Genomic DNA, 17806 nt, shown 5'->3' with positions numbered 1-17806 from the left:
TGGGTTTCAGTCATCAACTTCCACCGCCACACAGAGAAAAACTCTTCATTTGGGTTGAGAAAAGGGCTGTATGGTGGAAGGCAAACATTTACAGTAAAAAATGCTGGTTGATGTTGAACTATTCTCGTACACGGACACATCGGTGAAAGCTTACATTGTTCCAAACCAGCATTAGAAAAAAGTATGAACAATTTTGAGTCATTGTGTTTTACAGATGTCAACTGTGTTGTAGTTGTGTTTACTGTTTGCCACTTGTGTTTACCATTTTGCAGCACAAGTGCATCATGTGTTTAGAGTTTTGCCAAAAGAATGTCTGATTTGACAAATTGGTTTAGTTCACTGACCATTTGATTCGGAGAATGGGGTTTAGTGTTTTAGCAATCGTGAAAAACTGTAAGATGTCAGTGAAACACACAAATACAGATGACTTGAACTATAGATAGTGCACTGTGTCTCATCGTCTAACAATACTCAACTGCAGACTGATAGAGGTCACAGCTGTAGGGCTTCTCTCCAGTATGGATCATGCTGTGCCTCTTCAATTCACCAGAAGAATTGAAGGCTTTATCACAGCACTCACAGCTGTAGGGCTTCTCTCCAGTGTGGATCCTGCGGTGAACTGTTAAATGGCCAGAATGGCGAAAGGTTTTACCACAGAGGTCACAGCTGTATGGTTTTTCTCCAGTGTGGATATCCATGTGGCTTTTCAGACTGCCGTTTGTTTTACAACTATAGCCACAGAGGTCACAGCTGTAGGGCTTCTCTCCAGTATGGATCATGCTGTGCCTCTTCAATTCACCAGAAGAATTGAAGGCTTTATCACAGCACTCACAGCTGTAGGGCTTCTCTCCAGTGTGGATCCTGCGGTGAATGCTGAGAGTACCTGCCTGCCTAAAGGTTTTCCCACAGAGGTCACAACTGTAGGGCTTTTCCCCTGTGTGGGTCTTGCGGTGAAGAGTGAGATGATCTGCCTGCCTAAAGGTTTTCCCACAGCACTCACAGCTGTAGGGTTTCTCTCCAGTGTGGGTCCTGCGGTGAAGGCTGAGGGCACCTGCATGGTTAAAGGTTTTACCACAGAGGTCACAGCTGTAGGGCTTCTCTCCAGTGTGGATCCTTCTGTGAATTGTTAAACTGCAAGAGCGACTAAAGATTTTACCACAGAGGTCACAGCTGTAGGGCTTCTCTCCAGTGTGGATCCTGCTGTGAACTGTTAAACTGCCAGATTGACTAAAGGTTTTACCACAGAGGTCACAGCTGTAGGGCTTCTCTCCAGTGTGGATCCTGCTGTGAACTGTTAAACTGCCAGATTGACTAAAGGTTTTACCACAGAGGTCACAGCTGTATGGTTTTTCTCCGCTGTGGATATCCATGTGACTTTTCAGATTGCTGTTTGTTGTACAACTATAGCCAGAGGTCACAGCTGTAGGGCTTCTCTCCAGTGTGGATCCTGCTGTGAACTGTTAAATTGCCAGATAGACTAAAGGTTTTACCACAGAGGTCACAAGGGTAGGGCTTTTCCCCAGTATGGATCATCATGTGCTGCTTGAGGCTACTGGATGAGGAAAGGCTCTTTCCACAGGTGTCACACTGATGTGTCTCCATAACTCAGGTCTTTCTTTGTTCTCTGTCTGGTCTCTCAGGGTCCTGTCTGGTGTTTAGTTTCTGGAAGCTTGATTTTCTGGTTGAGTCTCTCTGTTGTTCTCCGGAAGAAGTCTCCCACTGCCTAGTCTCCGAGCATGATCAAGTATGACTGGCCAACAGAGGATCTGGGGGAAACAGTTCCAAGGTAATGAGCAAAAGGAAATATCTTGTCCGCCATAATGTCCACTCTGCATATGTAATGTTGATCACTTGGTGAGCAGTGTGTTTCTCAAGTGTATTTTGTCTGGAGAAACACACAATTGTGTGATGAATAGTGCATGCCCAGAAAACAACTTTATAATGTCGTTTCTAAAATCAGGAGGTCTAAAGCAACTCGAACGCTCTTGAATCAAATATATTTAAAGTTAGTTTTACGTTTTTGTATTTAAGCTTGAAGCAAGTTACAATTGGTGTGAAGCAAAGCAGAACCAAAACAGAAACAAGCAGAAGCTCATTCAATTTCATATGGGATCATTTATTTAGCTGAATATTGGGAAACATTTCCCTCTCCCCCCAATGAATTCCAACAGCTGATCTTAATCTTCCTATCATTTGTTATATTCTGATACACAAATCTATTCCTGGTTAGTTGAATGTGAGGGCGCAGTGAGGCAAGCGAGATCGCAAGACCGGACGCGGCCATCTTACATTTACATTTATTCATTTAGCAGACGCTTTTATCCAAAGCGACTTCCAAGAGAGAGCTTTACAAAGTGCATAGGTCACTGATAAATTGCACAGTAAATTTCTTGTTTTTTTGTGTAAAATTACCTAGCGAATAAAGCTGATTCTCAGAAATTGATGAACTTATCGAACTTGGTTTTATATGCAATGGCCCTAATACTCCGCCGTTGTCCTCAGTCACATTTCATGAAAATTAACAAATAACGTTTCAAAAGTTTATAAAAAAAATGTTTTAGATAAAATGACAGACTAAGAAGATGTGTAGCCTAAGCTCTGATCTTGAAAAACAGATAAAAGCGCCACACAGTTCATTGTACATACCTCCAGCTTGATTCACAACTTCGCATGCTGAGAACTAGGGGGGTAAACAGACACCGTCGCTTATTTTTGACGTCACTTTTTACCTCCACTGCAAACCATAGAGTTAATAGGTGCGTTCGACATGATCCGACTTCATGCGGCGCCGCAGCCGGCTGCAGGCGGCTGACTTGAAAAAGTGCATTCTGGTTAGACTTTTGTCCGACTTGAGACGGCGCCGAGGATACGTCACTGTGACGTCGCCATCAGAGAACCGTGAGATCGATTCGAGAACTGCGAGATCGATTCGAGAACTGCCGGCTGTGTAGCCGAGCGCATTTTCCTAAGAGCAACTACACGGGTTCAAGTGACGACACAGCTATTTCATGATTGGCCAGACTCACACACGACAACTTTGACGCGTATTTTGGAATATTCAGACACCTTCAGTTTCGCCAACGCTTAAAAAAGTTTAATTTAATTAAAAATGAGTTGAAGAAAAGGTTTTAGTCAGCCTCTTCACTAACGGAAAGACCAAGTTAAATTATAAATAAAGTAAAGTAAGCAAACAGCGCTTGATCGGCCATGACTGACATCAACGCAGCAAACCACGAGAAGCTGGAATGTCCGACTTCACAGAGCCGTTTTCAACTCCTCCCCGACTGCAAGCGGCTACTCTCGCCGGTCGTTTCATGCAGCCGCAGTCCATGTCGAACGCGCCTATTATAACTAGAGTACGCTACTTTTGTCTTCCAAGATGGCGTCCCAATTCATTTCTATGAAAAGTGCTCAGTGGCGCAGTGAGGCAAGCGAGATCGCGAGACTGGACGCGGCCATCTTACATTTACATTTATTCATTTAGCAGACGCTTTTATCCAAAGCGACTTCCAAGAGAGAGCTTTACAAAGTGCATAGGTCACTGATAATAACAACAAGATAGCCCCACAGCATTGCGGGCATGTACATATTGTGAACAACCAAAAAATAGTGCTAAAGGGAAGAAACCATAAGAGCATGTAGTTAACCCTTTAGTGACAGCATATTCTATGTGGGTTACACTAATGTTGCTAATGCTCTGACATTCTGTTTCCCCTTTGGATGCCATCAAGCGGAATCTCTTGTCGTAGTCAGTCCTTCACTAACCAATCAGCATTCATTAGCAGAATGCCAGCGTGTTATGGGCAACAAACGACTCACCCTGTAAGAAATCAAAAGTACATAAATACTTGTCATTCAACTGGACCAGGCTGAGATGGAACACATCTGGCACACCCAGAAGAGGCATGTGAAGTGCATCCAGGATGTGCCAGGTGTACTCCTGTACATGGGGACAGGCAGTTCCACCAGTGAGGGGATCCAGCTGACCACGTACAGGTGTGCAAGAGGCTCCACCTACTTCGAGTCCTTCCACTGCCACCTGAACAGGTTTCATTCCATGAAAGAAAAAAAGCAAACAGATACATAAACACATACAAACATACTCTTTATTCATGAGAGTCTTAAAAGGCACACATACCAATGTTTCCACAGATATGATTGATATCTGGCCGAGCTGCACCTGGGACTTGTGAGCATCATTATAATACAGTTTTGTGACTGAGAGTGTCTGAATACAAGCGCAATTGATTAATAGGAACAACACACAGTAATTGACAGCAAACACATAAAACAACACAGCAGCAGCACCTGGACAGGCTCATCAAGGGGTGTTTCTGCCACAAAAAGAAGGTGGAGTTCACGTCAGGTGTGGACAGGTGTGTCCTGGTTCTCCTGCCCAGTGGCCAGACTGCTGCCGCCTTGTAGAGACCATCTTCGTCCGGCTCTCGGTAATCCACTAGAGTCCCAGGGAGCAGGGGAGGAGCTGCATGTCCAGGTGGACTCTGATCCTGCAGGACTACCGCAAGGTACAGCAGCTCATTCTGGGCAATGGGGCCATCATGCAGGGCGTACACATCTGGAGACGTACACATCTTACTCACACACAGGAATGGAGTAAAGTGGAGGACAAAGTTGTGTGCTTGGGTTTCAAAAGAGGAGTTCATAATGTTGATAATGACTGTAAGTATCCTCGCTAACTCCTAGTGTCTCCTCTACGAGATCTGTCTAATGATGATAAGGAAGAGGAGTCTCCAGGGGTCTCTGTCTTCTGCAGCTCTGTAGACACGGACGCTACATAGCCCTGGATGAGACCAGAGTCATCGGAAACGTTGAAGCGCTTCATGAGCGGTCCTTTCAGGAGGGAGAGGCATCAACACACAGGACGGACATGGGCCCTCCTCTTTTGTTTTTATAAAAATGACAATTATTTTCCTTTAAAAACTTTAAATAAAGAACTCCATGCTTGGAATCAGTGTGTGTATTTACGTTATACATCCAAAATGGAACATAGTTGATTCACTAATTGGACATATATCCAATAGAAACCTGATGATTCAGAGGTAGGTCACAATGCCTCATGCACCCAGCCAGCATCATCTAGTCCTTGTCACTCCCTCTTGTCACTCACTCGCCCCAAAGATCTGCGAGCACTACAAGCCTAATGCTGGGGACACACTATTCGATTTTTTTCATTTTATAAGATGTTCAAACCGTGAGAGACCACAAACATAAGGACAAAAAATCCTAGATTTAGCAATTTTGCTCCTACAGTGTGTGGTCACTCTTAGCACACCTCACACCAAGGGAACATCTGATAACATCTGTGGAACCATCAAGATAATCGGGACATATGTTACCTAGGATAGTCGGAAGGGCCGAAAATTTTCAAGATAATCAGAATTATCCTGTAGTGTGTCCCCAGCATACGTCGGAGTGAACAAACTCTCTTTGAACAAACAAGTTCTCAGTTCTCAACTATATCTGGCTGAGTAAACATAGATATCGATAGAGGGATAGATCATGGAAGCCTTGTCAATGGAGAATCTATGTTGGGGAAACAAACCTGTACAGAATCATGTGTTTTCATCATTTGATTTCACATTGATGCTTTGACAGTATATGCACTGTTGCATTGGTCAGATGGATTAGCTACCAAATAACAGATAGTGTGTGCATCACACACTGCAGGGCCTCTCAGCGAAGATATGTGCGGGACAACATTGAGGCCGTGGTTACAAAGCTGGGACTATTGCTGACTGTTTACGAGAACAATACTCAAGTGTTACGATCACTGTACAATGTTTTTTGTCTGCAACCGAACTCAGACTTGTGGACAGAATGTGACATAGGCAAACATGTCGGCGTTTAGGGAAGTTGTCTCTTTTTTCATTGGCTTTATGAGAGTAGTGTCTTCTAAACGGCAATCTTCTTTACCCTCCACAAATCCATTAGATCAGTAGTTTTCAAACCTGTCCTCAAGTACCTGTCCTGCATGTTGACGTTTCCCTGCTCCAACACACCTGATTCAAATAAATAGGTTGTTATCTAGGTCTGTAGAAGCCTGGTATTGAAGATGCATTTGAATCAGGTGTGTTGGAGCAGGGAAACATATACATGCAGGGAAACATATACATGCAGGACAGGTACTTGAGGACAGATTTGAGAACCACTGCATTAGATCATTTTTAATATTCCTAAGTGGAGAATAAATGGCAACTTATCACATCTGGAAATTAATTGCTTGTTGAGGGAATTAAAACTAGCTTGTATAGCATCATCATTAGACCTGCATAATTTGACATCTGTATTAGGCTATTTACATTTGAATGTCCATTTTTACTTGAATTGCGATTGTATGTTTCAGTTGAAAACGTAGCGGACTGAATAAAAAAATGTCCACTGTGGATACTTATTAGTTGGTGTAACGGAACCAATTGTCTTTGTCACACAAACTCATTACATAAGACTCAAGATTGACTGGACACAACTTTTATTTCTACCATTATTTCCCTTCCAGCAAAGTCTTTCTTTTGCTTAAACCATTAATGACAGATTTCCCCTTGTAATATTAATACAGCATGACAACAGAAAGTTCCACTGGTAGTAGATTTGGAGGACACACTACACAGCTCAAAGCATTTAGGGAATACAATGAGGTAAATACAGGCTTTTATTTCAGACCATTCTTGACAAAGAACTGTAAGATGTACTGAGATCAAATTCTTCATAATAACCATCTAAATACATTGAACCTACAGGAGTGTTACTGATCTAATCAAGTTGACATTAGGACACCAAGAGGACCCACGGCCCCATCATCTAGTTCCCTATTGGTTCCTGGTGCCAAGCGCATCAGACCAAACAGGAGAGGACTGTGGGAGAGGATGACGAGCAGGGTGGTTTTTTCTTCATCATTTTTTTTCGTTTTGTTTTCTTCTTCTACTCATCAGGTTATATTCTGTACACGCAAACTTATGGTGACCTGGTTACACCACTACACCTGGCATACACAGATCCCAGCACAAGGAGGGCTGGTGAGTAAATGCACACGTATGGAGTTCCAGGGAGTCAGCCCCGGGTCCCCGCCCTCCTGTACAAACACAGACACGGTCTCACACACAAGCACTGTACACGGCACAACAGGAGGTCACCTAAAACACACAGAGCCAACGAAGGAGGACTAACATCTACTGGGGTTGACTGGAGCTCCGCAATGGGCAGAGAGAGAGGGGAAGGGGAGTTAAAACTCTTATTAGATCACACACACTCACACACATATGCACGCGCACATACACACACTCACTCACATACAAACATACATCTGTATGCATTTAAAACTCCATAAAGCTACACGCCTGTGCAGAATATACTATCATTACTTAGTGTTGCTAGCTATAGCCATTGAAGTGGCAATATATGTTCAAATATTATATGTAACCTTTTTTTTCTGAATATACAATAATGAAATGCATTATACAGACAGATGAGACACTGTAAGCTGTTCACATGATCAGTACATCAAAATTAAGAGATTCCTATATTAGTTTCTTCTCACGACAAGAGTGCAAATCGGATGCTTCTCCACCCTACTTCAAAAAAAGTGAACTGCTTTTGTCCACTTCCGCACAGAACGTAAACCATAAAAAACGGAACATCAGTAAAACGCAAAAAAATAAAATACAAATCATCCTAGCCACGTAAGTAGTCATAAATATGGAATGTGAACACAAGTGAACAAAACATAACGGTGGTCCAATTTCTTGTTTCAAACAACACAAATAAAAGTCCTTCATTGCAGTTTTTCTTTTTTCTTCCATCTATTAACGAGGGCAGAACGGAATAAAAAATAATTTAGCGAGCGTGGGTTTGCTTGTTTGTATCCCCTGTTGTGAGTAGAAAGCTGGTGGAGAGGATCACAAGGAGAGACTGACAGGTGAGGGTGGTGTGGAAAGGAGGGGAGGGGGTGGGGTGGGCTTCACATGCCATAGCCAAAGCCAGGCTGGGGGGGCTGGCCGTAGCCAGGTGGTGCTGTGTATCCATAGCCGTAGGGTTGCTGGGGGGGCACGGCTCCGTTGGGGCCCGCGGTGAGCATGAGCTGGGGTGTGCCTGCAACACACGACCACAGGGGGGAGACACATGAGCCTGTTGCAACTTGGAGACATATAGGCTAGGTAGAATCTGTCTGTTTTACATACAGCAGCAGAATGACATTTGGGAGCCAAATACAATGCAAATATTCAATTCTGTCTTTTCTTTTGACGCCGTGATCTATGTTCCTTTCGGGCAACAATGTGAACATGACACCTGGAATACAATTTCATGTCAAACGTCAGGGAGTCACTGTTGTGTTTTCTGAAATCCAATAAAATTCCTCAAGAAAAGGCGCCTACCATAAACGATGGGTTGAGACTCGGTGGCCTGCTCCTCCTGTTTCCTTAGGGACTCGGAGGCCTCAAGCTTGTCAACCTGCAGGGGGGGGAGGGGGAGGGCAGTCAGGAGAGAGGCGACATGTGTTAGTTCCCGACTCCAGCCAGCAGGGGGAGCTCTCATATAGCGAGGCTGAGGCCGAGTCTAAAGACGCAGTTACAACTGACCTCTGGGTTATTTCACTGGCTGACGGATGGGACCATTCCTGACAGGCAGAGATGAATAAATACAGTCAATATTAAAGACAGGCCGCAGGAGGCGGGCCTTGCGTCTGAAGGTCGGGTGGGGCTTAATAAAAAAAGGCAGGAGCTGTGACTAGAGGGGGGGTCTATTATTGGCTACTCTACCAAGCTTGACTATGTCAGTCCAGCGTTTGGGGTTGTTAGCGGGGGCAGTCTCATTTAGAATTAGAAACGGTAAGCCAACTACAAAAGCTAAATAGATGTTAATGGTCCCACCATCCAGCCACCAGATTGTTCTTCATCACTTATTTCAGGTGTTTGAACTGTATGTAGAAAACCAAACCCTTTGGGACGATTTCAAGATCTGCAAGGCCTAAATATTAGGAAGGCCTGGATGAATGAAGGCCTGAATCAGTTGCATCTGGGCTATAAATAAATGTATCCATTAGCATAATGCTAGCCCTATTTATTTCAGAAGCGTATCCTACATTAACTAACCATCATCCGGCCCATACAGTGAGATCCAGAAAAGGAGAATAATTAAAATTACTTAAAATAATGTAAATATATATTTGCCATCTTGATTAGTTGCTTAGCAGCTCAGCACACAAAGTGCTAAAAAAACAAAAGGTTAGGACCGTAAACATGTTCAGCCTCAAGCAAGCAGCCTAATTGTGAAAATCTCCTGACTGAAAACATTTGACGACAATGTAGGGTTCAGTTCTCTACATACGCGTCTGTCTACAACTACTCAGGTCATTTTGTTAAAAGCAGGCTTGTGGTCAAGACTGACGAGTCAACAGTTATTGTCATATGACAACAAAAAAAGAAGGGAAGAGACATGCTTGAAGCGGCAGTTTAGTTATTTCTCTGTCGAGAGCGAGAGTGCATGAGGGAGGAAGGCAGAGAGCCAGAGTGGAGGGAGTGAGAGGGGGTAGAGGGATGGTTTGTATGGCCAGTCAAGGCGTCCAGAAGCAGGCACAGCCAACAACGACGAGTCCTAGCCTCTCCAGACAGTGCTGCTAATGCTATGGCAAGAGAGACGGACGGGGACGCATGCTCGCCCTTAAACCTCAAAGCTAACACACGAAATACATGTTTGAGGAACCTATATTGGACACCCTGCACTGAAAATACCATACTAAAAACGCTGTTGGGTAGTGAAGAGGTTATAAATTAATAGAAAAATGTTATGTGAGGGGATTTTTTAAAATGTGTTATTCAGCTGGAACTGTTCATCCCGTCAAATAAAACGTACCTCCCCCAAAAAATTGGGGTGGGGGAAAAAATCGATTTGCATTTGAATCGCGATTCAGTCTTCTAGCGATTCATATCAATTCACAAATCTTTTGTTATTTTTTTATATAAGAATGAGTTTACTAAACTGCAAGAAAAACTATACATTTCAAGGTTTTAATGCTTGAGATGTTTTTCTTCAACACTTAACTGCCTATCACAGTCAAATAGAAACAAGTAACACTAAACGGCAAACTGGAATCAAATGTAAGCATATATTGAATCAAAAGGTTATTAAAAATCAAGAATCGTGAATTGATTTTTAATCGAATCGTGACCCCAAGAATCAATTTGAATCGTGAGGTACCAAAAGATTCCCACCCCTAGAAATAAGATACTTCTTCCATACCAATTATCCTATTTAGTACATTTAGCTAAAAACACACTTGGCAACCAGTCTACAACTGGGGCCAACCGAGGGCCAGTTACTGAGTTTGCTGGTTTGGGTGGACTCCTTGAGGGAATGTGTGGGACGGAGGATGCCTCTACGGGAGCGTGCTTATGTTCCCACAGCCGTATGTTCCCCGCCCTATGTTCCCCCAGCCCTATGTTTCCATATTTCTAAGAGCTTTTTCAAAATTAAAGGTTCACCATTCCGTAGCTGGCGACCTAAAGGAGCTAGCTAGCTTCCAAACTCTCTTAACCCTAACCCTAAATAAATCTGGGAACATAGGGCTGTGGGAACATAGGGCTGTGGGAACATAGGGCTGTGGGAACATAGGGCTGTGGGAACATGGACCCTAATTTTCCAAAAAGTCTGTGGAAAAAAAAATCCTTAGAAATGTGAGAACATAGCGTTGACCCCGCCTATACCGTATTTTTCGGAAAACAAGCCGCATTTTCTATAACCCGCACCCCACCAGAATGGGAGCTTTGTGTTTGTAAATTGGATTTGAACCCACACTGAAATATATGCCGCACTTGATACAGGAACAATGATACCAAGCAATGCACGAGTAAGCAATAGGCAATCTTGCAGCATGCCGTAACACACTTTGGTTGTGCATAGTATGTCCATGCGTGGCAAAATCCATTGTTATGTCTACGAAATTTTTGATATAATATACGTTTAGCTAGCTTGCAAATCCTGATAGCCTACCTAGGTTGAATTAGCCAACCTAGGTTGAATTAGCCAATGTCATTAGCGATGCTTGCTAACGTTGATTTTGTAGCTGTATATAATATTTCACAGAGTCTTGCAGCGGTTTGATTTCATGAAATTATTATGAAATGTGATGTTCTACTAGCCATTTGCCTACTTAAGCAAGTCACTGTATTTCCAAGCCCTAATAGTGTAACTGAGACGACACAGTAAATCATTTATCTTTCAATTAGCCACCGTTGTTGAACAACGGTGTTGAGCATCAAATTAGCTGCACAGTCTGTAGAGATCTTGGGACAAAGCCATTTTTTTGCTCTAAAACCGGGCTATACGCCACCTCGAAATATAAGCCGTACGACAAAACTGTAAAATCGGGGGTACAAGCCGCGATTTTAATTCCGAAAAATACGGTATTCGATGAAATCTAGAGTGAGAGACTTCCTGACAGAAGGGGAACTCCCCCCACCCCACCTCCAGTCTCGTACGCAGGACCAGGGCTTTAGAGTTAAAGGACCAGGATAGGTCCCTGACACCAGCAGGCCCAGTGGCTGCCCGGAGGCAGGCGCAGGCGAGCCTGGCTCTGGGTGGTCAAGGTGTGGGGTGAGGACTCACAAGCAGCAGAGTGACATGGGGGAGGGGGGGGGGACGGGACAGACACTCATGCAGTTTCCTCTAGTTTCACACCTCCAAACTACAAGCTACGGGGGGAGGGTCAAAAGAATGATTGGAAAATGGATTCAACTTTCACCTTTTCCTTAATCGCATCAACCTGAAAGGGAATTCAGAGAGGCAACTTGAGGAAAAAAGCAAACAGAATTCTCCAACAGAGAGAAAGAGAGAACAAACAAATTATGGAAATCATCAGGGTACAACGGGGAAGAAAAAATAAATCACAAGAGTGAGAGATATGAATAAGCCACTTTTGATACAAATGTAAGTTCAGTATAGAGACTGGTTAACACTTTTCAAATCAGCTGGGGTGCACTGTAGCCCTACAGCCCAATTTCCCAGACATGGATTAGGTCTAGTCCTGAAGTAAGAGAAAAATTTAAGGAAGATCTCCATTGAAAATGTTTTTAGTCTAGGACGAGGCTTAATCCATGTCTGGGGAACTGGGCCTATCTATACTAAGTATAACATTGCTTAAACAGGAATGAATTAAAGTGAACATGGATCCTGTTCTGTGCACAGTATGTAAAAAGTAGCCCAGCTTTTTTACTTAAGCCTAGCCCTACATGTAACACATGTGACAAGGAATAACAAAGCACCATGAATATCCTTAGAAAACACATTTGTATGAAAAAGTAGCAGAGATGACCAAGCAAAAGAAAATGAAGACGAAAACATGGACTGATACCGGCTGCATGTGAAAGACGAACAGAGGATGGTGGAAGAATGGGAGCAGAGGAGTAGAAACTAGAAAAGCTTTCCACTTGAACTTGGAAACACAAAAGCAAATCCTCAAAACACACCAGTGCTGCTTGTGCGCCAGTGGCTATGACCCAATCGTTAAGTCAGCCACCTTGTCAAATGCAACCACCAAGTCAAATGCAATTACCGCCAAGTATTCCCAGATAAACGAGAAGCGAGAACTCCCTAGTTAGCTTCAACCCAAACTGGTAACCAGACCCGAGAGTCCTTGCACGCTTAAGGGGTTGACTGTGACCTGTGACCTGGCCTACCCACCTTGGACAGGTACTCCCTCATGACCTGGATGAAGTAGGGCATGGAGAAGTCCATGAGGTTGTGTCTCCAGGCCGTCTCCAGCACCACGTCGGGCCGCAGCAGGTCATAGCAGCTGAACAGGCAGGCGGCGAAGCACTCCTTCTTGTCGTCCTCCAGGAACCAGGCCAGCAGCTCCTCGGCCAGCTCCACGTCCTTGGATTCGGAGGCGTACAGCATGGCATCCTGGGAGGGGACAGCGCAACACAGGGTTCAAAAGAAGCTGTTGGGTTCACATAAAGAGAAAACGATCCGGAATCTGTTGTACACTTTGTGCATAAATGTTTCAGTTCATGTTAAACTTTCAAAAAATAAAATAAGTAAGGGATAATGTATAGAATGCCGGTCTTTATCAGGAAAATAATCCCAGACAGGGCAAACAACAAGCTACACCCCTCCCCTACACCCCTAGGCTTCAAATCAGCTGACGTCGCTAAGCAACGGACTACGCTGGCATTGAAAAGTTACCAGACTACTTGCAGAGTGCTACGAAAGACGTGAATCCGAGGCAAAAAGGCCACTTCCCTTGACAGCGGCTAAATATGCATAGCAACGGTCAAATATGAAAAAATGGTTCACCGCAGAACGTTGGGAAGCCCCATTCAAGTGAATGGAGCGTTCTACAGCGTTAAGAACAGCCATGTAATAAATAATAATAATAACTCAAAGTAATATGTAAAAAAAGAAATAAAAACAAGTGTAGATGAATGAGTTGTTGTCTGAAGCAGACCTTGTAGAGCTTGTCCTTCTTGCAGAGCTCCACGCTCTGTTTCCAGCGGTTGTTGCCCTTGAAGAGGTAGGCGGCGATCCTCCTGAACTCGATCAGTTCGTGCTTCTCAAGCCCTTGGGCCAGGGTGATATTGTCAAAGTTGTCGTAGGCGTCGATGGAGGTGCGCAGGGCCTGGGGAGAAAGAGGGAAGAACGGAGGTTAAGGAGGGTCCTATTAAAACGTCGGAAATGGTTTGAAGGAAATGTTTATCGTTGGGTGTTTTCTTGTCAGTATGGCTCTGGCTTTAAGTAAGCTGTGTCTACGTCCGTCACTAAAAGGTGTCCTTCCTACCGCGTAGTCCTCCTCTGAGATGAAGAGGTTGTTGAGGGCCTCGTTGACTGACTTGTTGTTGTGGTTCTGCACTGACCGCAGGTACGGTTTGACCAAGGACAGCTGCTTGACCTGGACAGAGAGGTAGAGGAAGGTCCATGTTACCAATAGGGCAAACATCGCAAAAGGGGGTCAAAACCAAGGTCAGTTAGGGGTCAAGTACCTTGCTGAAGAAGTTGACGGCGCGCGTATGGTCCAGTCGAGGCGACAGCACTATGAGCAGATCGTTCAGTGGCAACGGTTTGAACTCCAGGTAGAACTGGATAGCCTTGTAGTACAGCTCCACATTGGCCACCTGCGGCCACACAAGAACAACACGTACCACAGTTGTTTTAAGGAGTTTTAACGGCATTTGAAATCTCAACGTAGGCATGTACTGGGCTTACAATGGTAATAAGGTAATGCAGGAGACACATATATGCCGTACTGTGCAAAAGTCTTATGCACAATAAAAATACAAATAAAGTTGCTTTAAGCTTTAAAAATGCTTTAAGAAATAATGAAATAAAACATTTAACAAAAGGTTTTTCAAAATTGCACTTTTGTACTGCTGCACAAATAAAAAAATTATATTACATATATTTCTTTGATTGAAAGTTTCATTCAAATCTGATACACTTAAACATTTTTTTTTGCTACATTAAATATCGATTTACTATAATTCAAATGTATTTTTACTACAAATAGGTACGGTTAAAAACTTTCTGCATCACTATAAGTATCCTCATCTGCCTCCTCACCGACGAGACACCAGAGATCGCCTACTAATTAATAAACTGCTTTGCGCAATTCCTGTGTTGTTCTGAATTACGAATGAAATATTAATAATAAAAGCTGCCTTTGTGTACACACCGCCCTCATTGAAACATGTAATTCAAGAAAAGCTGTAGCATTTCATTGAAGAAATACAGTATAAGACATTATTTGTGTAAAAAATCTTGGGTGCCCAAGACTTATGCGCAGTACTGTAAATATATCTATCTATCTATATCTTTTATATCCCCCTTTAAGTTGGCCACTTCTTGATAAAAGGTCTACTGAAAAAACGAAAGCACCCTCTTGATGCACTCTAAAGCAGTGGTTCTCAAAGTGGGGTCTGCAAACCATAGCCAGGGGGTCCGCGAAATAATTTGCCATAAGTTATAAAATTGTGCTGTATCAATAATAATAATAATCTACTAGGGGTGTAACTATACTCAGCTCATGGACTTTGACTGTGCGTTCCAACAACCTAACCGATCGTTACCTTGGTGACAATGTCCTTGAACTGGCCCTCCTTCCAGGCGTCTGCAGGGTGGTTCATCATGGTGATGATGGCGTTATCGTACTCCTCGTACTTGTCATACAGGAAGACCAGCTCGCCCCACAGGTGGGCCTGCTCCGCCGCCCTCAGAACCTGCGGAGGGCACAACAGGAACGTTGGCGTAGCGGAACCTAACCTTCCAGCGCCGACACATGCGGAACCAGGAGGTTCTTTGGGAACATCTTTGAGAACTGGAGAGCCTTCACAGAGCAGGGGGACTACAATTTCGCGAGTTCCAAAATAAAATGTCAGAATCCGTGTTTGGATCTCAGTTTGAGAGCCTTCTTCCTTCCTGTCCGTCCTTCTACCTTGGGGATGTTGACCCGGGACCAGAAGAGCTCCAGGTGCTCCCTCATCTTCTGGGGTTTGAACTTGGAGTAGAGGATGGCCAGCTCGGTGAACATGCCCATGTGAGCGCGCTCCAGGCCCAGGGCCGCCTCCAGCATGGTGATCAGCTCCTCGAAGTAACCGCGGTCCTAAGGGACACAACAGTTATACCCACGCGAAATCCCTCGCGTCTCATCAGTCAAGCCTGAAGACAACGTCACCATCATTTCCGACAAACAAAACTGATCCTAGACTAGAAATCATGATGGGATCATCTAAAATACACAAAAGCCCTGATCAGATGCATGAATGGATGAATTCAAGTCTAAATGTCCGTTTAGAAGCGATTAGATGTGTTCAGATGTTAGGACACGGCTAATGGATTGCAAAGCCTCCATATATGTCAGTAACAACAGTCTATGAATTGTGTCAGAGGCCTCGGGGAGGTTGCTGTAAGAGAAAGGAGGGGTGGGCATGGGAACCCTCCCTCAAGTTGTGGCATGTGACGGTTGTGCCGTCCTTGAGCCTTGCCTGGTAGAAGTTGATGAGCTCCTCCAGTTCGTCGGCGTGGACCACGATGTGCAGGCCGCACATCTGAGCCAGGCGGAACTCCTTGCCCTCCACACAGGCAAAGCACACCTGGGGAGAGACAAGCACCAACAGGCCCCTCCCAGTTAGATCACTGTGAACTCGGGCAGAAGGTTCCGGAAAGTGCCGGGTGCCGGGTGCCGACCTCCTTCCAGGTGCGGGTGCTGTTGGCCTTGCGGGCGCCGTCCACGGCTGCCTGGTACTCCCCCAGGTGCACCAGGGTGGAGGCCAGGCGGCCAAAGTTGGACACGTTGTTGTAGAGCAGCTTGGCGGCGTCGTACATCTTGTCGTCGTAGCATCTGTCGCCCACCTGGGACGGGAAGACAAGGAGAGGGGTGGGGGGGAGGTGAGACGCCGTAGGAGGGGGAAGATGGCTTGGAAGTGTGTGAGGGTTTGAGTGGGAGAGAGTGAGAGAGAAAAAAGGACAACAGAGAGTGTGCTGGAAGCATTCTGAGTGATGTGCCAGGGACCTGTGTGCGTGTTAGTATGCATGGCGTATGGATACATATGCATGTTTAGGAGCCACACCTGTTGGATGTGGGCATTGTTGGGTCCGTTGATGAACTCCTCCAGCTCGGCCAGGCGGTTGGTCTTGGCCAGGGCGAAGATCAGCTCTGTCTCCACGTAGGACTCCCGGGACTTCTTCCGCGCCATCTGCAGGAACTTCACCAAGTCCTCCCAGTTGCCTGAGACGAGCACACAAGCGGTTCATTAGCAGAGGCCGAATTCGACTCTGCATACGTGCGAACGTAGACGAACGCCGCAGAAAGCCTTCAAAATTCAACCTGCGAAACCTTGAAAATGATCTAGAAAGGCAAAAAAAAAGCACAGGTGGTTTTCAGAAGCTGCCGTGACATGTTTTGTTGGTCCCGTCCCTTACCGCTCTGAGCTGCGGCGTTGCCCACCTCCATATAGGCGGAGGGGTCGTCGGCCTTGATGTAGGAGTCGATGGCCTCCTTCACCAGGCCCTTCTGCAGCTGGGCCTTGGCCAGCTGGCTCCACACCGCCGGCTCGTTGCAGCGCTCCGCAAACTCGTAGGCACGGTCCAGGTTACCGATGTGCTCGATGAGGACCTGCACGCGCAAGACAAGCCATTTCAGCTCATTCTAATTTTGCCGCCAATTTCAGGTCAGGTGATCCTTGCCATCTCCAAATCAGCCGTGTTACGCTCAGAGTCAGTGAGCGAACAGGTGATTTTCTTTCTCCTGTTCCTTTTGCAAACCAAAAGGATTCCGTGAGGAAGTCGACCCCGTCACTGACCTGCACGGCGGAGGTGTTGACGTCGAACTTCCTGAAGATGGCGAAGGCCTCCTCGAAGAGCTCGTTGCTGATGGCGATGTTGGCGATGTCGGGGGCGTCGTAGTTGTCCAAGCGGTTGATGTACTCCATGACGCGCGTGCGGTCTGCCTTGATGGCCGTCAGGATCAGAAGGTTCTGGAGATTTCTGCCGAGAAAAAATCAAAAATAAATGCAGAAGCAAAACAGGACTCGGTATTTTGCGAGGTCTGAACTCTCTTAACGATCCTAGTGAGTGAATGTAGAATGTAGTTACCGGTGCTCGCTGAAGACAGAGTTGTCCAGGACGATCTTCTCCAGCAGCTCGATGAGCTCGTTGGGCAGGTCGGCCGTCATGAAGGCCTTGACTGTGACCGACACTTCCTCGGGGTCCTGGGTCTCAGACAGTGCCGTCTGCACAACCTGCGCAACACACACAATCATTCAGCACGTTTCAAAACCCAACCTCGGGAGGGTTCAGGTCA

At 45.2% G+C, this 17806-nt stretch overlaps 1 protein-coding gene and 1 pseudogene across 1 annotated transcript in view; both read right to left on the bottom strand.

The window, feature by feature from the left end:
- Window positions 1-264: 264 nt before the first annotated feature.
- Window positions 265-1625, bottom strand: LOC124477602 (annotated as a pseudogene).
- A 5022-nt stretch (window positions 1626-6647) lies between these two features.
- LOC124477600 (clathrin heavy chain 1-like) overlaps window positions 6648-17806 on the bottom strand; it is a 22497-nt gene continuing 11338 nt past the window's right edge. The window contains 14 exon segments of the mRNA XM_047035501.1: window positions 6648-8106; window positions 8391-8466; window positions 12694-12915; window positions 13460-13630; window positions 13790-13900; window positions 13992-14123; window positions 15075-15224; window positions 15440-15607; window positions 15990-16097; window positions 16192-16356; window positions 16575-16732; window positions 16927-17119; window positions 17307-17490; window positions 17599-17744. Coding sequence (XP_046891457.1) covers window positions 7976-8106; window positions 8391-8466; window positions 12694-12915; window positions 13460-13630; window positions 13790-13900; window positions 13992-14123; window positions 15075-15224; window positions 15440-15607; window positions 15990-16097; window positions 16192-16356; window positions 16575-16732; window positions 16927-17119; window positions 17307-17490; window positions 17599-17744 — 2115 coding nt within the window. The 3' untranslated portion in view covers window positions 6648-7975.

The sequence above is a fragment of the Hypomesus transpacificus genome, chromosome 15 (assembly GCF_021917145.1).
Source record: "Hypomesus transpacificus isolate Combined female chromosome 15, fHypTra1, whole genome shotgun sequence".
Classification (NCBI taxonomy): domain Eukaryota; kingdom Metazoa; phylum Chordata; class Actinopteri; order Osmeriformes; family Osmeridae; genus Hypomesus; species Hypomesus transpacificus.
The sequence above is the reverse complement of the archived record's forward strand: the minus strand, read 5'-3'. Positions and strand labels throughout refer to the sequence as shown.